The 26,918-nt window shown below is 39.7% G+C and overlaps 1 protein-coding gene across 9 annotated transcripts in view; it reads right to left on the bottom strand.

Moving 5' to 3' along the window:
* PRPF4B (pre-mRNA processing factor 4B) overlaps positions 1-26,918 on the bottom strand; it is a 178,828-nt gene that overhangs the window by 104,986 nt on the left and 46,924 nt on the right. For all 9 annotated transcript variants that reach the window (XM_053714686.1, XM_053714690.1, XM_053714689.1 and 6 more), the window contains exons 2-7: positions 23,340-24,521; positions 6,742-6,915; positions 6,480-6,635; positions 2,663-2,744; positions 2,136-2,343; positions 1,965-2,038 (exon numbers count right to left, since the gene is read on the bottom strand). In XM_053714686.1, the coding sequence (XP_053570661.1) occupies positions 1,965-2,038; positions 2,136-2,343; positions 2,663-2,744; positions 6,480-6,635; positions 6,742-6,915; positions 23,340-24,521 (1,876 nt within the window). The remainder of the gene's footprint in view (positions 1-1,964; positions 2,039-2,135; positions 2,344-2,662; positions 2,745-6,479; positions 6,636-6,741; positions 6,916-23,339; positions 24,522-26,918) is intronic.

The following is a 26,918-nucleotide window of genomic DNA, read 5'->3' as shown; positions in this document are numbered from 1 at the left end:
CAGTCCTGTGTGGAACAGCCATGGATTTTAGTAACGGTTGCTAAAATCATTTTCCTCATACAAACAGAAATCTTCATCTCTTTTCTGTTTCAGAGTAAATAGTACATACCAGCACTATTTTAAAATAACAAACTCTTGATTGAATAATAAAAACTACAGTTAAACACTAAAAAACTCTAAGCCATCTCCGTGGAGATGTTGCCTGTACAACGGCAAAGAGAATGACTGGGGTAGGCGGAGCCTAGGAGGGATCATGTGACCAGCTTTGCTGGGCTCTTTGCCATTTCCTGTTGGGGAAGAGAATATCCCACAAGTAAGGATGACGCCGTGGACCGGACACACCTATGTTGGAGAAAGACAAACTAATTCATTTACGCAAGTGACGTCACTACGGTGAGACCCCTCAGGATCTGGGTATAACTGACAGGCGGACCCTAAATACCCCACTGACTCCCTCCTAAATATTCCACTGTCTGCCCTAGTCGTCATAGGTGACATCACAGTGGGCGGGGTTATAAATCACATACTCTCGCAGTTTTTAAACACAGCGATTAATCGTGCAGCCCTAATTATACCAGCACTCACTCACAAGCTCTCAGCTAAGAAAAAAAGCAGCAATGGAAGAGTTAGTTACCGCATCTGGCCAAATGGGAAAAGCCCAGGTACCTTGTCAAGGTCTCTTCCAAAATCCTGGGTCCCTAAACAGCCACACAATGCAGGCTCACAATCAAACAACTGTGAAAAAAATTACATAAGCCTGTGCACCCTCCATTTTTTTCACAGTTGTTTGATTGTGAGCCTGCATTGTGTGGCTGTTTAGGGACGCAGGTTTTTGGAAGAGACCTTGACGAGGCACTTGGGCTTTTCCCATTTGGCCAGATGCGGTAACTAACTCTTCCATTGCTGCTTTTTATCTTAGTTGAGAGCTTGTGAGTGAGTGCTGGACTTTCTTTGTGTGCTATGTTAATGTATTATTTTTTTGTAATTTTCCCTGTTTGGCCAGGCCTGGGGTTAACTGTCTGTGACTCTGGTGACAGTGCAGCTTCCTGAGAGTGCTGTTTTGCACTCAGGGCTGTGAATGTTACAGGGTCATAGGATGTGTACCCAGTCCGGCCTGAGAGTGCTGACCCCCACCCGTGGTGTGTGTGTGTGTGTGTGTATATATATATATATATATATATATATATATATATATATATATATATATATGTAATATTTTTGTTTAAAATAGTATTTCTAATATTGTTCCTCTCCCATTAGAAAACGCTGGATAACCCTGTGACCAGAAACAATTAATGGGACACTGAACCCAAATTTTTTCTTTCGTGATTCATATATAGAGCATGAAATTTTAAGCAACTTTCTAATTTACTCCTATTATCAAATGTTCTTTATTCTCTTGGTATGTTTATTTGAAATGCAAGAATGTAAGTTTAGATGCCGGCCCATTTTTGGTGAACAACCTAGGTTGTCCTTGCTGATTGGTGGATAAATTCATCCACCAATCAAAAACTGCTGTCCAGAGTTCTGAACCAAGAAAAAAAAAGCTTAGATGCCTTCTTTTCATATAAAGATAGCAAGAGAACGAAGAAAAAAATGATAATAGGAGTAAATTAGAAAGTTGCTTAAAATTGAATGCTCTATCTGAATCACAAAATAATTTTTTTGGGGTACAGTGTCCCTTTAACAAAGCTATACAAGTCAGAAGATGTAATTGAAACAGAATAATAAGTAATAAGTCACAATTGTACGAACTAGGAAAATATTTTAAACATCTCTCTACTACTTCAAAAATGTATGAGCTAGACTTTGCATTTTAGAAGCTATAGATCATAGGATTTGTCAAATATATGTAACTATACACCTAATGCTATTGGGAATTTTTTGTAGAAAAGAAAAAAATTGTAGCCACAAAAACATTCAATGGCACTGAGGGAATTAGTTATAGGAAGTAAAATACATACATCAAAGTATGCTGCAAACATATCATCAGATTCTGTAAACATGTCAGGGGCCAATACTTTCTTCTGTGCTGAGCCTTGGGTACAAATGATAAAAAAAAAAGAACATATTAAACAATTTAGTACCGACAAGCTGTCTTTACAGATTTTGAATAACCACAAAGTATCTCTTACCATTATTCTGTTCGGACACAAGTTTGTGCTTGGCTTTTACAGAAGCCTCAAAGGTGTCAAGGTTCTCTCTCTCATATTCCTTAACATCTGCAGCAACTCGTTCAAGTATATCGTCTGGAGATGCAGAACGGCTTCGTGCACTGCTTTGAGGACTGCTGGGCTCTGACGGCACTGACTGATTGCTATCATCATTTAGGTACTTGTATTTCTGTAACAATGTGCAGAACAAAGATGTCGGGGGGGTCACTACATTATGGCTTAGAATAACTAATCTAGACTATACAGGCTCTGTAGAAATAAATGATACTCTGATTTTCACTCACTTTAAAACTGCCAAACATAAAAAAAAAAAAAAAAGTTAAATGCCATGTATTGGAGGCTATTTTGGTTTTACCAGTGTGGACCTTTTTCATTTCAGTCTTAACACCTACTCAGACATAATTGTAATGAAAATGTTAATGCTAAAAAAAAAAAAAAACAAGTGCAGAGAATAACTTCTTTATATTTAAAAATATAGACTGACATACCTGTACAATGGCAAGTCTCTGTTGTCGTCTTTGCTCAATAAGTGCCTCTTCATCTTCCTCCTCCACATCAAAATCCTCAAGGCTATAAGAATAATCAAACTGCATCAGATGTAAAACAATGTATGTGCCTAGCTTAGAAGAGGACATGCAACAATTGCCACTGTGGTGCAAACTCATTGTGTCAGACCCTTAAATTGCAACTTGAAAGATTTTCATCAAGAACTATAATTTCAAACTACAATAATACAGATTATTTTTCAAATAAAGCAGCCTTGATACTCAAAGTACTAACAGATCAGTGAAATTTGTCAGGAAAATTTCTATAATTTGATTTTTATAAACATACATACACCACACGCTTAGTAAAATATCACTAGACTTTAGAAATATATTTCTAGACTACTCAATGTCAGCAAAAAGCCTATTACAGTACTATAATAATCAAAGCCTTCAAAGTAAACAGTTAATCATAAGAGTGTCTTAAAGGTCATATTGGATGGACTTTAACATGACAAATTAGGAGGAAAAAAATGAGATGCATAGAAAATATATGCATCCACTGGTGTGCTAGCTACACAATGATCAGTCATCAGGAACACCAAGGATTGGGGTAAGTGTAACCATTGTCCAAAACCTGCAGTCTATGATAGTGTGCATGGCCCACTGCAAAGAACTCAAATGTGTTCCCAGTGATCTATTATACCTGCTAAATTGTATTAAATTTTTTTTATGATCATGCCTTTACTTTCATTTAGTAATTTGAAATATAGCTGTTTTGCCTGTTGTATCCCCACCTATACTGAAAATTTAAATACTTAAAGTGATTGTAAAGTTTAATGATTAAGTGCCTGGTATCTAAAAATAATCTCAAAAACAGGGGCACTTTCATTCATTAAACTTTACAAAGACTCTTATTTTTAAAAATACTTACCTTTGCGTTATGGTAAGCATAATGCCGATCCTCTGCCCTCAGCTCCTGCTTTCATTAGCATATCGATGACAATCCGGCTTTCTCCAATCGTTGCGTGCCCCACAAGCTGGATGCCAAAGGGGGCACACAACAATTGGAGGAAGATGGATTAGTCATTGATCTGCTAAAGAAAGCAGGAGCTGTGGGCAGAGGGTTGACATTATGTTAGCCATAACGCAAAGGTATTTTTAAAAATAAGCGCAATAAGCAAAACTAAAGTTTTGTTTAATGAATGAAAGTGCCCCTGTTTTAAAGATTATTTTAAGATACAGGGGCACTTATTCATTAAACTTTTAAATCACTTTAAGTACTGGTTATAGATAAGATATGTAAACAAGATTTAGAAAAAAAATATCACACTCAGTGGGGTGTTGGACAGAGAGGTACTAAAATGATCAACTTCCATTGTTCTCTCTAAGTATTGGTTTGACTGTGTCTATTGAATTAAGCGAAGGATAATGTTGTGTAAATAATAGAGAGATAAGATAATGAGATCTGCTCTCCATGCAAGCTCAGCCCACTTCATTGCGCTGTGGTTTCAATTAAAAGGACACTAAAGTCGTAACTAAAGGGACATTATACGCTAGAATTTTCTTTGCATAAATGTTTTGTAGATGATCCATTTATATAGCCCACACAGCTTTTTTTGTTTGTTTTTTTAAATGGATAGTTTTGCTTATTGCTCTTATTTTTAGACTCCTAACCAAGCCCCAATGTTTTAGGAGAATACCAACGTATACCTTACCTACTCCAGCTTGCTTCTGTTTGTGTAAAGGGTCTTTTCATTTGCAAAGGAAGGGAGAGGGGGAGTGTCTTATTTCCCACTTGCAGTGAGTGTTCCAGTAACCTTTTAAACAGAGCTAAACTGGAAGCTTCCAAGAAACTTTTTAAACGGTTTTATACTGGATTTTTATATCAGTATCTTTGCATATTATTCTTTATAGTAGTGTCTATTACATGCGGTTATATGAAAATTGGTGTATACTGTCCCTTTAAATTTAAATGAATTCGATAGAGCATAGAATTTTAAACAACTTTTCAATTTACTTATATTATCAATTTAGCTTAGATTGCTTGTAATATTTGTTTAGAAGTAATAGGGTTGCACCGATACCATTTTTTTTTTAAGGCCGAGTACAAGTACCGATACTTTTTTTCCCAAGTACTCGCCAATACCAATTACTGATACTTTTTTTTATTGTCATGTGACGTTTCCCAAGCGCCATACAGTATTAGAGACTAACTAATGATTTAAGGGAGCATCTTTATACAAGTATGAAGAACTATAAGTCAAAAGACATTCTGAAATATATAACACCTGTTTTATTAATTAAAGGGACAGTAAACCTTAAAAATAATATTATATAATTCTGCACATAGTGCAGAATTATATAACATTATATTAGCCAAACATTTATAAAACATAATTTCCCCTATTAATTTAAAAAAAAAAACCCAGCTGTTTCACAGACCCGCTCTCTGCTCTCTATACAGCTGGCCCGATGCGCTGAGTAAATATAACAGACCCGCTCAGCAGAGAGCGGGTCTGTGAAACAGCGTTTTTTTTTTTTTTAAATTAATAGGGGAAATTATGTTTTATAAATGTTTGGCTAATATAATGTTATATAATTCTGCACTATGTGTATACATTTAATTGCCTAGAGACAAGTATAAATTTAATTGCCTAGAGCAGCACAAAACCCAAATACGCCGCTAAATAAAAACTTTTAAACTCGATATATGGAGCATTTGTTATATCAAATATAATAAGATGTGTGCCAAATATAGAGCACATTCACAATATTATGTTTATATACACAGTACATGTTCAGGGGGCACTTCAGGGTTATATCAACCTTTATCCCAGTATATAAAAATGTAAACCATGGCGTCACTCCACCAACAACAGTGTCCTGTTCTGCACCAGGCTTGATCTATATTAATTAACACCAGCCGGTATCTATTAGCATTGCAATATAATAATAAGGGAGTGTGATTGAAGGCACTGTCTCATCATTCTGAATGCTAAGTGACGTGTTCAGGCACTTTAGGGTTATATGATCCACCTTTATCCCAGTATTATAAAACAGGTCTGCCTGTCACAGAGTAGGCGCGCTGCAAGGGAGTAGACAGTAGGCGATTGGCCAAAAGTATCGGCCAGGTTTTCAATTACTTGCGGCGCCCCTCCTTCCTCCCTCACAGCGCTGTGCCTGTAACAGAGTAGGCGTGCTGCAAGGGAGTAGACACTGGCCAAAACAGCAGGCAAACAGAGTAGGCACCTGGCTAGTATCGGTGCATCCCTAAGAAGTAATCCTAGGTGAGCTCAGGAGAGTGCACGTCTTTAGCCATTTGCCAGCAGTGTTTGCAGCAATGTTTATAGCAATGTTATACATAGTTTTATGCACTGCTACCACAGAATGCTACAAACACTCTATAAAAGCAAGATTTGCAAATATGTATAACACTGAAATAAACCTTGTTGCAAACAGTGCTGTCAGATGGCTGAAACATGCAAGCTCCTGAGCTCACCTATGATTACTCTTTAACAAAAGATACAAAAAGAACCAAGCAAAATTAATAGAAGTAAAATGGAAAGTTGTTTAAAATTGCATGCTCTTTTTGAATCATGAATGTTTAATTTTGACTTTACTGTACCATTAACAAAAACATATTTCACATGCAAAAAAGAAACCCGAAGGAGCAATTTCCCATACATTTTATACTCTGCATCAGGTTTAACAAGTCATTGGAAACACATAAAAGAGAAACCAATTTTACAGTACACTGTTCCCTTTAACAATGGCATGATTGGCACTCAAATAGTAAACTATTCTGTTTCCTTCATACTTATCATCCGAAGATTCTTGCTCAATTTTCATTCCCTCAGAAAGGCTTCCTTTAAATTTGTCTTCATCTTTAGTCCTGCTTCTCCTTCGGCGACCACGTCCTCCCCGGGAATGTGACCTTCTCCTCAGACGAGATCGACTTCTTCGGCCTCTGTCTCTGTTTCAAAAAAGTATGTTGTTTTTTTTTACACCATGTGATGTAATAAACACTTGCGGATTAACAATTCACCTCCTGCAACACTGTTAATTTTAGCTTTATTTACCGTCTGTGAAGGGATCTACTCCTTCTCCTAGGTGATCTACTGCGCCTTAGGGGTGATCGGGACCTTCTACGGAGAGGAGATCTACTTGGTCGTCTTCTAGAAGGAGACCATCGAGGGGGACTGGCTTCTTTTGGTCTGTCATGTCTTGAAACAGCATCATCTCGCGACCTTGTCCTAGATAAGAATATTTTACATACAATAGTGCATAACAGTCCATGGTACATTTTAAGTAGGATTTAACATAAGCTATTTTGTTTAGATTAAACAAATATATTATTTTCAATATAAAAGCATCTTATTTTCAGTTTGGAAGAAAGCCTGAAAGTCAGAATCATGCAAATTAATAGCTCATTTATGATCTGAGGGTGTATCAGATTACAAATTGCTTGAGTTTCCAGATCTACTATAAACACTAGTAAATGTCTCATTCCTATGCAGCTCATGCTACACTGAAATGAAAAGCCAACAGTACAAACAGCTGCTAGATTATTGTATTGGTACATCTTAATGTTTTGCAAAATATTGCTGGCATATCACAGGACATACTTAAAGGGACAGTCAAGTCCAAAAAAAACCTTTCATGATTCAAATAGGGCATGTAATTTTAAACTACTTTCCAATTTACTTTTATCACCAATTTTGCTTTGTTCTCTTGGTTTGAAAGCTAAACCTAGGAGGTTCATATGCTAATTTCTTAGACCTTGAAGGCCGCCTCTAATCTAAATGCATTTTTATAGTTTTGCAACTAGAGGGCATTAGTTCATGTGTTTAATACAGATAACATTAAGCTCATGCACATGAATTTACCGTGGAGTCAGCTCTGATTGGCTAAAATGCAAGTCTGTCAAAAGAACTGAAATAAGGGGGCAGTCTGCTGAGGCTTAGATACAAGGTAATTAGAGAGGTAAAATGTGTATAATAAGAACTGTGTTGGTTATGCAAAACTGGGGAATTGGTAAATAAGTGATTATCTTTTAAAACAACAAAAATTCTGGTGTTGACTGTCCCTTTAAAGCAATAGAAATCTCAATGTATTTTTTCCTGGTAAAACATTTTATAAATATAAAATAAAAAAGGAAATTTATGCTTACCTGATAAATTTATTTCTTTTACGATACGACGAGTCCACGGATTTCATCCTTACTTATGGGATATCGCCTCCTGGTCAGCAGGAGGCGGCAAAGAGCACCACAGCAGAGCTGTATATATAGCTCCTCCCTTACCTCCCACTCCAGACATTCGACCGAAGTTAGGAAGAAAAAGGAAAAGCCAAGGTGCAGAGGTGACTGAGGTTTAACAAAAAGAAAGACCTTAGAAAAACAGGGTGGGCCGTGGACCCGTCGTATCGTAAAATAAATACATTTATCAGGTAAGCATAAATTTTCTTTTATAAGATACGACGAGTCCACGGATTTCATCCTTGCTTATGGGATACAATACCAAAGCTATAGGACACAGATGAAAGGGAGGGACAAGACAGGAACCTAAACGGAAGGCACCACTGCTTGAAGAACCTTTCTCCCAAAATCAGCCTCGGACGAGGCAAAAGTATCAAATTTGTAAAATTTGTAAAAAACAGAATTTATGTTTACCTGATAAATTACTTTCTCCAACGGTGTGTCCGGTCCACGGCGTCATCCTTACTTGTGGGATATTCTCTTCCCCAACAGGAAATGGCAAAGAGCCCAGCAAAGCTGGTCACATGATCCCTCCTAGGCTCCGCCTACCCCAGTCATTCGACCGACGTTAAGGAGGAATATTTGCATAGGAGAAACCATATGTTACCGTGGTGACTGTAGTTAAAGAAAATAAATTATCAGACCTGATTAAAAAAACCAGGGCGGGCCGTGGACCGGACACACCGTTGGAGAAAGTAATTTATCAGGTAAACATAAATTCTGTTTTCTCCAACATTGGTGTGTCCGGTCCACGGCGTCATCCTTACTTGTGGGAACCAATACCAAAGCTTTAGGACACGGATGAAGGGAGGGAGCAAATCAGGTCACCTAAATGGAAGGCACCACGGCTTGCAAAACCTTTCTCCCAAAAATAGCCTCAGAAGAAGCAAAAGTATCAAATTTGTAAAATTTAGAAAAAGTGTGCAGTGAAGACCAAGTCGCTGCCTTACATATCTGATCAACAGAAGCCTCGTTCTTGAAGGCCCATGTGGAAGCCACAGCCCTAGTGGAGTGAGCTGTGATTCTTTCAGGAGGCTGCCGTCCGGCAGTCTCATAAGCCAATCGGATAATGCTTTTAATCCAGAAGGAGAGAGAGGTAGAAGTTGCTTTTTGACCTCTCCGTTTACCAGAATAAACAACAAACAAAGACAAAGTTTGTCTGAAAACCTTAGTAGCTGCTAAGTAAAATTTGAGAGCACGAACTACATCCAAGTTGTGCAACAAACGTTCCTTCTTTGAAACTGGATTAGGACACAAAGAAGGCACAACTATCTCCTGGTTAATGTCTTTGTTAGAAACAACTTTTGGAAGAAAACCAGGTTTAGTACGCAAAACCACCTTATCTGCATGGAACACCAGATAAGGAGAAGAACACTGCAGAGCAGATAATTCTGAAACTCTTCTAGCAGAAGAAATTGCAACCAAAAACAAAACTTTCCAAGATAATAACTTAATATCAACGGAATGTAAGGGTTCAAACGGAACCCCCTGAAGAACTGAAAGAACTAGGTTGAGACTCCAAGGAGGAGTCAAAATTTTGTAAACAGGCTTGATTCTAACCAGAGCCTGACCAAAGGCTAGAACATCTGGCACAGCTGCCAGCTTTTTGTGAAGTAACACAGACAAGGCAGAAATCTGTCCCATCAAGGAACTTGCAGATAATCCTTTTTCCAATCCTTCTCGAAGGAAGGATAGACTCTTAGGAATCTTAACCTTGTCCCAAGGGAATCCTGCAGATTCACACCAACAGATATACCAAATTATGTGGTAATTTTCTGGTTACAGGCTTTCAGGCCTGAACAAGAGTATTAATAACAGAATCTGAGAACCCTCGCTTTGATAAGATCAAGCGTTCAATCTCCAAGCAGTCAGCTGGAGTGGGTCGAACGGACCTAGAACAAGAAGGTCTCGTCTCAAAGGTAGCTTCCATGGTGGAGCCGATGACATATTCACCAGATCTGCATACCAAGTCCTGCGTGGCCACGCAGGAGCTATCAAAATCACCGACGCCCTCTCCTGATTGATCCTGGCTACCAGCCTGGGGATGAGAGGAAACGGCGGGAACACATAAGCTAGTTTGAAGGTCCAAGGTGCTACTAGTGCATCCACTAGAGCCGCCTTGGGATCCCTGGATCTGTACCCGTAGTAAGGAACTCTGAAGTTCTGACGAGAGGCCATCAGATCCATGTCTGGAATGCCCCACGGTTGAGTGACTTGGGCAAAGATTTCCGGATGGAGTTCCCACTCCCCCGGATGCAATGTCTGACGACTCAGAAAATCCGCTTCCCAATTTTCCACTCCTGGGATGTGGATAGCAGACAGGTGGCAGGAGTGAGACTCCGCCCATAGAATGATTTTGGTCACTTCTTCCATCGCTAGGGAACTCCTTGTTCCCCCCTGATGGTTGATGTATGAACTTGGCCCTCGCTAGCTGAGGCCAAGCTTTGAGAGCATTGAATATCGCTCTCAGTTCCAGAATATTTATCGGTAGAAGAGATTCTACCCGAGACCAAAGACCCTGAGCTTTCAGGGATCCCCAGACCGCGCCCCAGCCCATCAGACTGGCGTCGGTCGTGACAATGACCCACTCTGGTCTGCGGAAGGTCATCCCTTGTGACAGGTTGTCCAGGGACAGCCACCAACGGAATGAGTCTCTGGTCCTCTGATTTACTTGTATCTTCGGAGACAAGTCTGAATAGTCCCCATTCCACTGACTGAGCATGAACAGTTGTAATGGTCTTAGATGAATGCGCACAAAAGGAACTATGTCCATTGCCGCTACCATCAAACCTATCACTTCCATGCACTGCGCTATGGAAGGAAGAGGAACGGAATGAAGTATCCGACAAGAGTCTAGAAGTTTTGTTTTTCTGGCTTCTGTCAGAAAAATCCTCATTTCTAAGGAGTCTATTATAGTTCCCAAGAAGGGAACCCTCGTTGACGGAGATAGAGAACTCTTTTCCACGTTCACTTTCCATCCGTGAGATCTGAGAAAGGCCAGGACAATGTCCGTGTGAGCCTTTACTTGAGGAAGGGACGACGCTCGAATCAGAATGTCGTCCAAGTAAGGTACTACAGCAATGCCCCTTGGTCTTAGCACCGCCAGAAGGGACCCTAGTACCTATGAGAAAATCCTAGGAGCAGTGGCTAATCCGAAAGAAAACGCCACGAACTGGAAATGCTTGTCCAGGAATTCAAACCTTAGGAACCGATGATGTTCCTTGTGGATAGGAATATGTAGATACGCATCCTTGAAATCCACCTTGGTCATGAATTGACCTTCCTGGATGGAAGGAAGAAGTGTTCGAATGGTTTCCATCTTGAACGATGGAACCTTGAGAAACTTGTTCAAGATCTTGAGATCTAAGATTGGTCTGAACGTTCCCTCTTTTTTGGGAACTATGAACAGATTGGAGTAGAACCCCATCCCTTGTTCTCCTAATGGAACAGGATGAATCACTCCCATTTTTAGCAGGTCTTCTACCCAATGTAAGAATGCCTGTCTTCTTATGTGGTCTGAAGACAACTGAGACCTGTGGAACCTCCCCCTTGGAGGAAGCCCCTTGAACTCCAGAGAATAACCTTGGGAGACTATTTCTAGCGCCCAAGGGTCCAGAACATCTCTTGCCCCAGCCTGAGCGAAGAGAGAGAGTCTGCCCCCCACCAGATCCGGTCCCGGATCGGGGGCCCGCATTTCATGCTGTCTTGGTAGCAGTGGCAGGTTTCCTGGCCTGCTTTCCTTTGTTCCAGCCTTGCATAGGTCTCCAGGCTGGATTGGCTTGAGAAGTATTACCTTCCTGCTTAGAGGACGTAGCCCTTGGGGCTGATCCGTTTCTGCGAAAGGGACAAAACTTAGGTTTATTTTTGGTCTTGAAAAGACCTATCCTGAGGAAGGGCGTGGCCCTTGCCCCCAGTGATATCAGAGATAATCTCTTTCAAGTCAGGGCCAAAGAGTGTTTTCCCCTTGAAAGGAATGTCAAGCAATTTGTTCTTGGAAGACGCATCCGCTGCCCAAGATTTTAACCAAAGCGCTCTGCGCCACAATAGCAAACCCAGAATTTTTTCGCCGCTAACCTAGCCAATTGCAAGGTGGCGTCTAGGGTGAAAGAATTAGCCAATTTAAGAGCACGAATTCTGTCCATAATCTCCTCATAAGAAGAAGAATTACTAATAATCGCCTTTCCTAGCTCATCAAACTAGAAACACGCGGCTGCAGTGACAGGGACAATGCATGCAATTGGTTGTAGAAGGGAACCTTGCTGAACAAACATCTTTAGCAGACCTTCTAATTTTTTATCCATAGGATCTTGGAAAGCACAACTATCTTCTATGGGTATAGTGGCGCGCTTGTGTAGAGTAGAAACCGCCCCCTCGACCTTGGGGACTGTCTGCCATCAGTCCTTTCTGGTGTCGACTATAGGAAAACAATTTTATAAATATGGGGGGAGGTACTAAAGGTATACCGGGCCTGTCCCATTCTGTACTAACAATGTACGCCACCCGCTTGGATATAGGAAAAGCTTCGGGGGGCCCCGGGGCCTCTAAGAACTTTTCCATTTTACATAGTGGTTCTGGAATGACCAGATAATCACAATCATCCAAATTGGATAACACCTCCTTAAGCAGAGCGCGGAGATGTTCCAACTTAAATTTAAAAGTAATCACATCAGGTTCAGCTTGTTGAGAAATGTTTCCTGAATCTGAAATTTCTCCCTCAGACGAAACCTCCCTGGCCCCCTCAGACTGGTGTAGGGGCCCTTCAGAAACCATATCATCAGCGTTCTCATGCTCTACAGAATTTTCTAAAACAGAGCAGTCGCGCTTTCACTGATAAGTGGGCATATTGGCTAAAATGTTTTTGATAGAATTATCCATTACAGCCGTTAAATGTTGCATAGTAAGGAGTATTGGCGCACTAGATGTACTAGGGGCCTCCTGTATGGGCAAGACTGGTGTAGACGAAGGAGGGGATGATGCAGTACCATGCTTACTCCCCTCACTTGAGGAATCATCTTGGGCATCATTTTTACTAAATTTTTTTATGACATAAAATACATATAGTTAAATGAGAAGGAACCTTGGTTTCCCCACAGTCAGAACACAATCTATCTGGTAGTTCAGACATGTTAAACAGGCATAAACTTGATAACAAAGCACAAAAAACGTTTTAAAATAAAACCGTTACTGTCACTTTAAATTTTAAACTAAACACACTTTATTACTGCAATTGCGAAAAAGTATGAAGGAATTGTTCAAAATTCACCAAAATTTCACCACAGTGTCTTAAAGCCTTAAAAGTATTGCACACCAAATTTGGAAGCTTTAACCCTTAAAATAACGGAACCGGAGCCGTTTTTATATTTAACCCCTTTACAGTCCCTGGAATCTGCTTTGCTGAGACCCAACCAAGCCCAAAGGGGAATACGATACCAAATGATGCCTTCAGAAAGACCTTTCTATGTATCAGAGCTCCACACACATGCAGCTGCATGCCATGCTGTCCTCAAAAACAAGTGCGCCATACCGGCGCGAAAATGAGGCTCTGACTATGATTAGGGAAAGCCCCTAAAGAATAAGGTGTCAAAAACAGTGCCTGCCGATATAATCATATCAAAATACCCAGAATAAATGATTCCTCAAGGCTAAATATGTGTTAATAATGAATCGATTTAGCCCAGAAAAAGTCTACAGTCTTAATAAGCCCTTGTGAAGCCCTTATTTACTATCTTAATAAACATGGCTTACCGGATCCCATAGGGAAAATGACAGCTTCCAGCATTACATCGTCTTGTTAGAATGTGTCATACCTCAAGCAGTAAGAGACTGCACACTGTTCCCCCAACTGAAGTTAATTGCTCTCAACAGTCCTGTGTGGAACAGCCATGGATTTTAGTTACGGTGCTAAAATCATTTTCCTCATACAAACAGAAATCTTCATCTCTTTTCTGTTTCTGAGTAAATAGTACATACCAGCACTATTTTAAAATAACAAACTCTTGATTGAATAATAAAAACTACAGTTAAACACTAAAAAACTCTAAGCCATCTCCGTGGAGATGTTGCCTGTACAACGGCAAAGAGAATGACTGGGGTAGGCGGAGCCTAGGAGGGATCATGTGACCAGCTTTGCTGGGCTCTTTGCCATTTCCTGTTGGGGAAGAGAATATCCCACAAGTAAGGATGACGCCGTGGACCGGACACACCTATGTTGGAGAAAGTATGAAGCCTTGCAAATCTGTTCAACAAAAGCATAATTTTTAAATGCCCATGAGGAAGCCAAAGTCCTAGTGGAATGAGATGTAATTCGTTCAGGAGGCTGCTGTCCAGCAGTCTCATATGCAAAACGGATGATACTCTTCAGCCAAAAAGAAAGAGGTAGCCGTAGCTTTCTGACCCCTACGTTTCCCAGAAAAAACAACAAATAATGAAGATGATTGACGAAATTCCTTAGTCGCCTGCAAGTAAAACTTCAGGGCACGGACTACATCCAAATTATGTAACAGACGCTCCTTCTTTGAAGAAGGATTAGGACACAATGAAGGAACAACAATTTCCTGATTAATATTTTTGTTAGAAACAACCTTAGGAAGAAAACCAGGTTTGGTACGCAACACTACCTTATCTGAATGAAAAATAAGGTAAGGAGAATCACATTGTAATGCTGAAAGCTCAGAAACTCTGCGAGCAGAAGAAATAGCAACCAAAAATAAAACTTTCCAAGATAACAACTTAATATCAATGAAATGCATAGGTTCAAACGGAACCCCTTGAAGAACATTAAGAACTAAATTCAAACTCCAAGGAGGAGCAATTGGTCTAAACACAGGCCTGATTCTAGTCAGGGCCTGACAAAAATATTGAACATCCGGAACATCTGCCAGACGTTTGTGTAGCAAAATAGATAGAGCAGAAATCTGTCCCTTTAAGGAACTTGCTGACAACCCTTTCTCCAATCCTTCTTGGAGAAAAGATAAAATCCTAGGAATCCTAATCTTACTCCATAAGTAGCCCTTGGATTTGCACCAATAAAGATATTTACACCATATCTTATGGTAAATTTTTCTAGTAACAGGCTTACGTGCCTGAATCAAAGTATCAATGACCGAATCAGAGAACCCTCGCTTAGATAAAATCAAGCGTTCAATCTCCAAGCAGTCAGCTGCAGAGAAATTAGATTCGGATGAAGGAAGGGTCCCTGAATGAGAAGGTCCTGCCTCAATGGAAGCTTCCACGGTGGCAGAGATGACATGTCCACCAGATCGGCATACCAAGTCCTGCAAGGCCACGCAGGAGCGATGAGGATCACCAAAGCCCTCTCCTGTTTGACTCGAGCAATCACCCGGGGAAGGAGAGCAAATGGAGAGAACACATAATCTAGGTTGAACGACCAAGGCACTGCCAAGGCATCTATCAGTTCGGCCTGAGGATCCCTGGACCTGGATCCGTATCTCGGAAGCTTTGAATTCTGACGAGACGCCATCAGATCCAGTTCCGGCCTGCCCCATCTGAGAATCAGGTCGGCAAAGACCTCCGGATGGAGATCGCATTCCCCCGGATGAAACGTCTGTCTGCTCAAAAAATCAACCTCCCAGTTGTCCACTCCTGGGATGTAGATTGCTGACAGATAACAAGAGTGAGCTTCCACCCACCAAATTATCTTGGATACTTCTGTCATCGCTAAGGAACTCCTTGTTCCTCCCTGTTGATTGATGTAAGCCACAGTCGTGATGTTGTCCGACTGGAATCTGATGAATTTGGCCGAAGCCAACTGAGGCCAAGCCTGAAGCGCATTGAATATTGCTCTCAACTCCAGAATATTGATGGGAAGTAGAGACTCCGACCGAGTCCACACAACCTGAGCCTTCAGGGAGTTCCAGACTGCACCCCATCCTATCAGGCTGGCGTCCTTTGTCACTATCACCCATGAGGGTCTATGGAAGAACGTCCCTTGGGACAGATGATCCGGCGACAACCACCAAAGAAGAGAGTCCCTTGTCTCCTGATCCAGATCTATTTGAGGAGACAAATTTGCATAATCTCTATTCCATTGTCTGAGCATGCTCAGTTGTAGAGGTCTGAGATGAAAACGAGCAAACGGAATGATGTCCATTGCAGCCGCCATCAATCCAATTGGTTCCATGCACTGAGCCACTGACGGCCGAGGATTGGACTGAAGGGATCGGCATGTATTCAGAATCTTTACCTTTCTGACTTCCGTCAAAAAGATTTTCATAGATAGTCGATAAGAGTACCCAGGAAAGGAACCCTTGTCTGTGGAATTAGTGAAATCTTTTCTAGATTCACCTTCCACCCATGAGTCCTTAGAAAGGATAGAACAATGTCGGTATGAGACTTCGTCAGCAGATAAGACAACGCCTGAATCAGAATATCGTCCAGATAAGGCGCCACTGCAATGCCCCGCGGTCTGAGAACCGCCAGCAGAGACCCCAGAACCTTTGTAAAATTCTGGGTGCCGTGGCCAGACAGAAAGGAAGGGCCACGAACTGAAAATGTTTGTCCAGAAAGGCAAACCTTAGGAACTTGTGATGATCTCTGTGGATAGGAATATGAAGATATGCATCCTTTAAATCCACGGTAGTCATATATTGACCCTCCTGGATCAATAGAAGAATTGTCTGAATAGTCTCCATCTTGAAGGATGGAACTCTGAGAAACTTGTTTAGACTTTTGAGATCTAAAATGGGTCGGAACGTTCCCTCTTTTTTGGGAACAACAAAGAGATTTGAGTAAAACCCCTGCCCAAATACAAATTACTCCCATGGAGGAGAGGTCTCTTACGCAACGTAAGAACGTCTCTCTTTTTATCTGGTCTACAGACAATCGTGAAAGAAGAAACCTTCCTCTGGGGAAGGAATTTTTGAACTCCAACTGATACCCTTGAGACACGATTTCTAGTGTCCAGGGATCCTGAAGTCTCTTATCTAAGCCTGGACAAAGAGAGAAAGTCTGCCCCCTACTAGATCTGGTCCCGGATCGGGGGCCGCCCCTTCATGCTGTCTTGGTAGCAGCAGCAGGTTTCTTGGGTTGTTTACCCTTGTTCCAAGACTGGTTGGGTCTCCATGTGGGCTTGACTTGTGAATAATTCCCTTCCTGTTTAGTGGAAGAGGGGACTCCCTTGAAATTTCGAAAGGAACGAAAATTACTCTGTCGTCCCCTTTGCTTAGATGCTTTATCTTGAGGGAGAAGGTGACCCTTACCTCCCGTAATGTCAGAAATGATTTCTTTCAAGTCAGGCCCGAATAGGGTCTTTCCCTTGAAAGGAATAGCCAAAAGCTTGGATTTAGGGGACACATTCGCGGACCAAGATTTTAACCATAAGGCTCTTCGTGCAAAGATGGAGAAACCCAAACTCTTAGCCGCCAATTTGAAAGGAAGCATCCGTAATTAGCCAGCTTAAGGACCTTAATTATATCCTGTATTTCTTCCAAAGAAGTCTCAGTTCTAAGAGACTCTTCTAGGGCGTCAAAGCAAAAAGCAGCCGCAGTCGTGACTGTTACAATGCAGGCGGCCGGTTGCAATAAGAACCCTTGATGAACAGAGTTTTTTGAGAAGACCCTCCAACTTCTTATCCATGGGGTCTTTGAAAGCACAACTGTCCTCGATAGGGATAGTCGTACGCGTCGCCAGAGTAGAGATAGCTCCCCCCACCTTAGGGATCGTCTGCCAGGAGTCCCGAACGGTGTCAGCTATAGGGTACATTTTCTTAAAAATAGGGGAAGGGGAGAACGGGATACCCGGTCTTTCCAATTCCCTTGTAATAATGTCCGAAATTCTCTTAGGAACTGGAAAAACGTCAGAATAAGAAGGAACTTCCAAATAACTGTCCATCTTACTCAATTTCTCTGCCGGGGGTAATGCACTTCCTGAGTCAGACAGTTCCCCCTCAGACAGAGCCTCCATATCCCCCCAATTCAGAGACCTGGGAGGGTACATCGGAGATCGCCATCAAAGCATCAGAAGAAGAACTTCTGAAAGGGTGGATGACATAACTGCAGCCATATCCTGCAGAGTGAATGAAGCAGACGCAGTTGAAGAACACAGCGTCGCCTGAGCGGGCGTTAAAGGCTGTGACGCTTGGGGAGAAAGTTGCGGCATACCCTGAATCTCATCAGTCTGATAAACATCCTTAGATAAACTTGCATTAAAGAAAATTTGTTCTTTAAACTGTAAAGCCCTCTCAGTACATGAGGGACAAAAAGGAATAGGGGGTTCCACATTGGCATCTAAACACATAGAACATGTACTTTCCAGAAGGTCAGCCATGACAAAAACAAGCAATAGCAATATTGGTCGTGGTACTGTAATTAAAAATAACAAGCAAGAACTTTGAGAAAATTTGCTGAAAAACGAGTGTACTGTGTCTTAAAATTAAACCGTATAGTTTTTACTGCTCCGCAATAAACAATGCAATAACAGGGAAGCACAATAGGACTTTCCGTGGATCTCTCTTATAAATGAACACTCTAACTATGCATAACGCCTTAGGGACAAAATTTAGCACTTGCACCTCGCCACAACTCTGCTGCGGAGCCTACCTGTCCCCACGAATCACTTAATAGCACTCCGTGAACGGCGCGCCTAAGACCGCTTGTGAGTATTACAGACACAAGCCGACTTAGGCCACACCGGAGCCTCTAGACATGCTGCTGTAATCGTCAGGATCCGGATATCAACTGTGCGTGTAAGCGCGCTAAACGCTAAGCCCCGCCCATTGTGGGCGGAAACTAACTCCCCCGGACAAGTACCGCATGGGGAACTAAAATGTCGGTAACCAAAAGCAATCTTTTAGAAAGTGTACCGTGAACCACCAATGTGCCCCTTCAAACACAAAAACACACCCCTGTCCTACCATTAGCTTAGCAACAGTTAAGGTTAGGACACTTGAGTAAGAGCTCCCACAAATTCCCAGCGTCAAGCCCACAATCTATGTATACTCTGTCATCCTATCCACCGGGATAATTATTTATTAGAGCCCCCTGATAGCACGGCTGAATTTCAGCTCACCGTACAAAGAGGGTAGACCCATGCACACAATTTATTAACCCTGTGCAAACTGATTACCCTTTCCCGGTATAGGGCATAAATGCCAGTCTGTTCTGAGTTACTCAGTCTCCCCAGAAGCAAACGACTGTACATACCTTAATGCTGAGCGCAGCATGAACTTGTCCCACACAATGAAGATGTTCTTTTCATCACCTCCAGCAGATCTGTGGGAACAAACAGGGTCTTAGATAATATCTGCTAAGACCATCAGCAGGGCAGCAAACAGTATGGGAGTCGCAGAAAGAATGAAAATCTCTCCAGTCCCCATGGCAGAAAAGCTTGTAGCTCTAGCCCTGAGTAAAATAGCACACACTGGTACCATTTAAAAATAATAAACTCTTGATTGAAGAATCTAAACTAACACCTCACTTTACCTCTTACTATCACTAACACAGGCAAAGAGAATGACTGGAGTGGGAGGGAAGGGAGGAGCTATATATACAGCTCTGCTGTGATGCTCTTTGTCTCCTCCTGCTGACCAAGAGGCGATATCCCATAAGGATGAAATCCGTGGACTCGTCGTATCTTGTAAAAGAAAAATAATTATAGGAGCCAAAAATGTTATATATTATACATATGATTAGAAAAGTTATTTAACCCTTTAGTTAACGGTAAAACATCAGTAATTTATTTTGACTTGCAGATATTTCAAATACTGATAAGATGCAAAAATCCAAGATTCAGCAATTACTTTTTAAAACTTTGATAAAACTAAAAAAAAGTTATAATGCTGTCTTATTTTACACCAAAAAACAACTATCATATAAAATCAGGTATATTTTAGCATTTTAGTACTAACTCTCTGCATTAATTCCAGATTTACAGAAAGAGTGGTAGTATTCTATGACACAGCCTTCTAGAGGAGAACGTACTAAAGGGCATGCAATTTTTCGACTATTATGGCCCTTTAACAATTACTGTAACAGTTCCAAAGATTACATGATTAAAATATATTTCTTGAAGCATGTCTGCAATATCCAAATGACTTTAAACAAACAAACTTGTAGCAAGACTTATAATTATGAAAACTGACAGGTGCTATACGATTTTAATTAAAAATCATCCAGTCAGATGTGACAAATGCAAATGCTGAGTTGTTTAACCCTTTGGCTGCTGCTAAGCCATTTCCCACCTGTGTGCTAAAGCTGGTTTTGAGCTTTTTCTTGCAGTTCACGTTGCCACAGTATAATTTCTGTGGGTTCAAGGAATGGTGCTGTGTATAATAGTATTAGATACAAAAGGAAAGAATGGAGAGCTGAAACCCTCCTAAGTATACACTAATAGCACTCCAGAGTCTGAAAAAAGAATTAATCACACTATTACGTAAAGGAACAATATCTCATTTAGTTATATGTCGGTTGGGTCAGACACATATAACTTTTATTAGACAATATTAAATTAAAAAAGAGAAGACATAAACGTACAAATTAAAATTACGTTGTGGGCGATTCAGCGGAATAATAGTAAATAATGCTAGTAATATAGCCGTATATTAGAATCTCTAGGGACTCAGTAATAGAATAACCTATGTAATAACTTCTAAGAAGGATTCCACTAGCAAACATAAATAACTGGGAATTAATATTTGCCTTAAATAGTAGTGGGATGTAGAGGTTATTCTAAAGAATAATTACTTCTACTCAAAGTAATGTATGTACCGGATCATATACAACGTGATCTTATTAGAGGTTAAACTTTGAGTGTCACTTAGTTTTAAATATCACCCAATGTCTGTACACAGTTATATTTCAGTGTTAAAGTGACAAAATAAAATAAATCACTGTGAAATTAAACGACCATGGTGTAACACTAAAGATCTTATGTGGGAGTGATCAATTTATCCTCTATCAGTATTGATCGGTGTACTGCCTAATAACCATATAAGTGTGTGTGCTTGGAAGTCAAGACAATGGTTGCAGTTAATGTTTGTATCGCAACCAGGTTTAGAGATTCATCAGCACAACATAGGTTGGTATAGATGTTTGCATTTGCAGACATGTAGTGTGCTTTTAGCACTATAGTGCTGCTGGTTAATAATGAAGTAAAACGCAATAACTACTTGTGAATTTAATCAACTGAATGATATTCACCTAGCAGCATAGTTAGATAGTAGTGCAATTCAGTGTGTGGTGAGGCAGAAACCAAATTTATTTACACTGTTAGATATATCAGTGTTTAGTTAACAAAATAAAGTCAATCACAGCAGAGGTAAAATATTAAGATCTAATTTGGGAGTGATAAATTTGTCTTCCCTATCAGTCTCAACATATATACTGGCTAGTAACGTTATAAATATGTGTGCTTAGGAGTCAGGATAATGGTTGCAGTTAATACTTTTATCGCAACCGAGGTTAGAAAATTCATCAGAACAACATAGGTTAAATAGTCAGTAAAAGAAGTTAAACCTGTGTGTAGATACTATCGGTGCTAGACTTTTAACGTCAGTCCTGTGGTTACTTGAATACACAGAGTGCCGTTTTATGTCTTTCTCCGTGACTGACAAGTAACATGATTGTTATAATAGGAGGTTATAAGTATCAACACTGATTATTGGTGCTGATCTTGAGCAAAGCTATATGAGTTTTAATTATAAGTTAATTAGTCTATATCATAGTAGAAACCAGTATAGTTAATGTATGTCACCAACAGACATTAAAGGGACATGAATCACAGGGGTCAGCAACCTTGGCTCCCCAAATGTTTTAGAACTACATTTCCCATGATGCTCAGACAGCCTAAAGAGTGTCTCAGCATCATGGGAAATTTAGTTCCAAAATATTTGGGGGCCCAAGGTTGCTGACCCCTGAGATAGAGCATACAATTATAAACAACTTCCCAGTTTACTTCTAGAATCAAATTGTCTTTGTTTCCTTGTTATCCTTTGCTGAAAAGAAGGAAGGCAAGTTTAAGAGTGTGCACGTCTGTAGCACTATATGGCAGCAGTTTTGCAACAATGTTATACATTAGCAAGAGCACTAGATGGCAGCACTATTTCCTGCAATGTAGTGCTTCAGGACATGTGCACGTTACATATCTAGATATCTCTTCAACAAAGTAAAACAAGAGAACAAAAAAAAACTTTGATAATAGAAGTAAATTGGAAACTTTTTTTCAATTGAAGCATCCCGTTTAAGTTAGTTTGTTACATATATTTAGGAAATAAAAATCCAAACGTTATTTACAGGCTCAATGAAACTCTTCTTGACTAACCTGCTCCCTGCCAGCTCCAACCTCTTCCTTTCAGACTGGGTTGTGCAGTTTCTATGAACTGATTGCATGGGAGAAACACGTGCAGCTGATCACTTTAGATATAATATAATAAGATGCACATTTGTAAAACTGACTCTTCAGTAACTGCTAATAAAAAATGCACATCATTATTCTATTGTTGATTGGAATGTAGTTAGAAATATTGCACATCTGTACACTCTGCAGACTACTACACTAGCATGAACTACACAGCTGCACCCAAACCTCACTGTTTCCTACAAGTACTACAGAAGCTAGAAGGTAATATAGCTAAATGCCAGCCAATGTTGACGTCAAAGGACTAGGTACTGGAATAGGAATACACCTGCCATCAATGACATGCTTAGCTCAAAGATGAAGAATGCTCATAAACCCAGGAACCACTCATGGGTTCATTAAGCACAACTGACAATTGGCAGCAACAGATTACATAGCATTGGTTTGCAGTCAAATGGCTAGCAGGGGAATTCTAAGTTACAGCTCTCTCTTATTTAGCAAGTTTAAATGTTTTAATATCATTCAAAGAATGCCATCATAAACATAGGTTAAAGTTGCTCATAAGTAAACATTATGTAAAAGGATCCTACCATATCTCTCTTCATGTAAATCTTAGCTTCTCTTTCATTAACCAGAAAAAAACCAAAAAGCACTTTTAATCCTCATCTTTAAAGATATTAAGCAGTAAATCTGCTCTACTGGAGCTATTGTGAATCAACAGCTGATTTCACCAATGTTTCATAAAGACTTACCTACTTCTCTACTTGAATTCATTATAAGATGGAAGACTTCAAAAGGAATTACTAGCTAAACAGTTCAGGGGACAGAGCATATTGCTTCTGAATTAAATATTACAGGTTTTAGGCCCATTGAAGTTAGGGATTTTTTTCTAACAATCCTGTATTATAGCGCAAAGCATGGTTTACATTAGTGATATAATTTAAAGAGCAAAGAGAATGCTTGGGAGCCAGAAAGGAGAAGCCTATGTAAATATGTATAAGTTTACAACAAAAATAAAGTGTGCTTGAAACGCATTTGCTGCTTCTTGACACAGATTTTTTTTCAACTTCAGATTATCCCTGTATTTTATTTTGGTTCTTAATGGATTACCTTGGAGATGATAATCTTTTTCTCTCTGGTTCCCTTCTTTTTCTTTCAGGTGATTTGCTCTTTGCTCTCCGTGTGGGGGAGAGAGGCCTTGGTGATGTTGGTTTTGTTTTTCGATCATGAAGAAGAGGTGGAGATCTGCTATGCCTTAAAGTTCTATCACGTGCTTTAGGAGATAGGCTTCTAGCCTTTGGACTGCGGGCTGGCCTTCGACCTGGTGAGCGGTTTTCTTTTCCAGAAGAAGCATCTTTTGATGGAGATTTAAGTGGCTTCTTCTCTCTTTCACCATCAGACCTCCTAAGTTTCCGTTCTTTAGACTTTGATCGCCTTTCTTTGGATTTACTTCTTATAAGTATAGGCGATCGAGATTTCCTGCTTTTATCTCTACTTCTACTGTCAACAGCTGTTGGAGATTTTTTCCTATCTTTTGATTTAACCTTCTCCTCTGGTGGAGACTTTGATTTTATGTTTTTTTCGGGCGACTGTCTCCTCAGTGCTGGTGACTTCTTTGATTGATCTTCAGATTTGTTTCTTTTAGCTGGGCTTTTTGATTTTCTTCGCTCTTTTGATTTGCTTCTAGGTACTTTCTCTTTAGTAGTTTCAGAGTTGGCTTTAGTTTTTTTCTTTTCTGATTTATGTCTCACCTTCTCTTTAGACTTACTCCTGCTTCTTCTTTTGGAACTTGATTTGGAAGCAAGCTCCTGTTTCCCCTTTGTAGTTGTTTTGGAAGATGTTCTTTTCCCATTACGATTTCTTTCATTAATTTCTCCTTCCTCAGATCCAGAGTTATAACCTTGCAATATTAAGCCCATGCCAGAATGCACTTTGCCTTCCATCAACTCATTGTCAAGTTCAGCTTTAATTAAAGCTCTTTGCTTTTCCAAGTCTTCCAACAAGGCAAGATCTTCCATTCTTGCCCGCTTTGAAGGTGAAATTTCATCCTTCTCAGGGTCTACAGTCTCTTTCCGCTTATGCTTCTTGTGTTTGTGTTTATGTTTGTGTTTTTTATCTTTGTCCTTGTCCTCTTCAGAAGAGTGTTTGTGTTTCTTGTGTTTATTCCTATGTTTGTGTTTCTTCTTCTTGTGTTTACTGTGCTTGATCTGAGGTTGTTGCTCTTCTTCCTCCTCAGAGACTTCTCCATTCTCCTCAGGTACACTCCTGTCTGGTGTATCTGCATCTTCCATTCTAAAAACAGAAAGCAGAATGTATGCTTATTACAATCCAACTAGTATTGATCAGCTAATGAAAGCAAAATAAAGATTCTCAAACATACTAGTGAACATACTACTGGTATATAACACCTATCACTTGCTAATGGAAGTGAATTTAAAATATAATGAAATATTAGTGTAACATAGAACAACTGAAAATATTTTTAAAACACAAGTAAACAAAATTATATTCAATTTAGCAGTTTACCAATGAAAAACAAATGTTTGTTGAACTGAGAAAAAAAAATCCAGCTCTTGGGCTTGTTAAATCTTGGTTATAACAATATATGTCCTGTTTTACTATGAAATGTATCTGAATTGCTAATATTACATCATATTTTACTGGATATCTTTAATTTGGTCCCCATGGTTGAAACACGGCCCATGAGGGCATACTGTAATGAGCTCAGGGGTGTGCATGTGTAATCAGTCAGCAGCGTGTGTGTGTAGCAATATTATAGTGGCAGCATAGAACACCCACAACTCTGCCTTTGCTTACTATTACTTGCACACAATATGTGTTGATGTTTCTTATTCAAAGCTAGATGAACGCTCAATTTGCTTTCAGTCGTCTTCATCAAAAAGGGACAGTAAAGTCAAAGTTAATATTTAATGATTCAGGTACAGCATGCAATTTTAAGCAAATTTCCAATTTACTTCTATTATCTAATTTGCTTTGTTTGCTTGGTATCCTTTTTTGAAAAGCATACCTAGGTAGGCTGAGGAGTAGCAATGCACTGCTGGAAGCTAGCTGTTGATCAGTGGATGCAAATATATGCCTCGTTTTTGGTTCGTCCATTGCTACTCCATCAATGGATGCCAAGAGAACAAAGATAAAATAAGTACATTGAAAAGTTTTTTAAAATTGCAAGCTGTATCTGAACCATGAAGGAAAAAAAAAAAAAAAAAAAAAAAGTATTTCATGCGCCTTTAAAGACTGCTTGTAGCTGAACACAGCTTTAAGGTTTACCAGCATAGTTTACCATAAGGTTCTACCTTAAAGGACCAGTAAACAGTAGATTTGCATAATCAACAAATGCAAGATAACAAGACAATACAATAAGCATTTACTCTGAAGTTCAAATGAGTAGCAGATTCTTTTCTAACACATTTCAAAGTTATGTATATTTCCACTCCCCCTGTACCATGTGATAGCAATCAGCCAATCACAAATGCATATACGTATATTCTGTGAGTTCTTGCACATGCTCAGTAGGAGCTGGTGACTCAAAAAGTGTAAATATAAAAGACGGTGCACATTTTTTTTTAATGGAAGTAAATTGGAAAGTTGTTTAAAATGACATGCTGTATATGAATCATGAAGATTTAATAAAACCTGTGTCCCTTTAAAGGGACACTGAACCCAAATGTTTTCTTTCATGATTCAGATAGAGCATTACATTTTAAGTAACTTTTTGATTTACTCATTATCAAGTTTTCTTTGTTCTCTTGCTATCTTTATTTTAAAAGCAGGATTGTAAATCTTAGCAGCCAGCCCATTTTAGGTTCAGCACCATGGATAGTGCTTGCTTATTGGAGGCTTACATCTACCCACCAATAAGCAAGCATAACCAAGGTTCTCAACCAAAAATGGGCCGGCTCCTATGCATTACATTCCTGCTTTTTAAATAAAGATAGCAAAAGAACAAAGAAAAATTGATAATAGGAGAAAATTATAAAGTTGCTTAAAATTTCATGCTCTGTCTGAATCATGAAAGAAAAAAAAATTTGGGTTCAGTGTCCCTCTAAAGTTGCTGATGCAACTGCATTCTACAGCTCCCTTATATAACACAATGTACAAATACACTTCTGCCACATAAGAGCTCAAAACATGTGCACCTTACTGGAAAGAGGCAAAGTTTCAACCAAGAAGGCCAAGAAAAAGAGGTTTGTATGATAGAGGTGGTACATTGGTAAATCATGAACGTTTAATTTTGACTTCAATGTTCCTTTAATATTGTACAATTATGTATTGTGGAATGAAGAGTTGAGAAAGTTATTATTCAGTGTCTAAATTGTCCTGATACTGAATTTTTAATGGAGCCAAGCAGATAACACATTCCAAAAGACACATTACAATAAAACGTATGCACCACATAAAATGCAGTTTTAAGTAAAATCACAAATCTACCTGCAAAGAAAAGTCACATCAGGTTGATTGCAAATCATCAAACAACTTTTACAGCTGATACATACTGCTAATTAGTGCTTTTATAAGTGAGTTTAACAGGCAACATGAGGCAAGACTGTGCCAAAACTGCAGGTATATCAGTCACAAAACCTGTGCAATTATTTAGTGTATCAGGATGTGTATAAGGAAGCCAGAGAAGGGATTGACAGAGGTGGGATGTGTGAGAAAGATCAGCCTGGC

The sequence above is a fragment of the Bombina bombina genome, chromosome 5, assembly GCF_027579735.1.
Source record: "Bombina bombina isolate aBomBom1 chromosome 5, aBomBom1.pri, whole genome shotgun sequence".
Taxonomy (NCBI): domain Eukaryota; kingdom Metazoa; phylum Chordata; class Amphibia; order Anura; family Bombinatoridae; genus Bombina; species Bombina bombina.
Note: the sequence above shows the minus strand (reverse complement) of the source record. Positions and strands in the feature narration are given on the sequence as shown.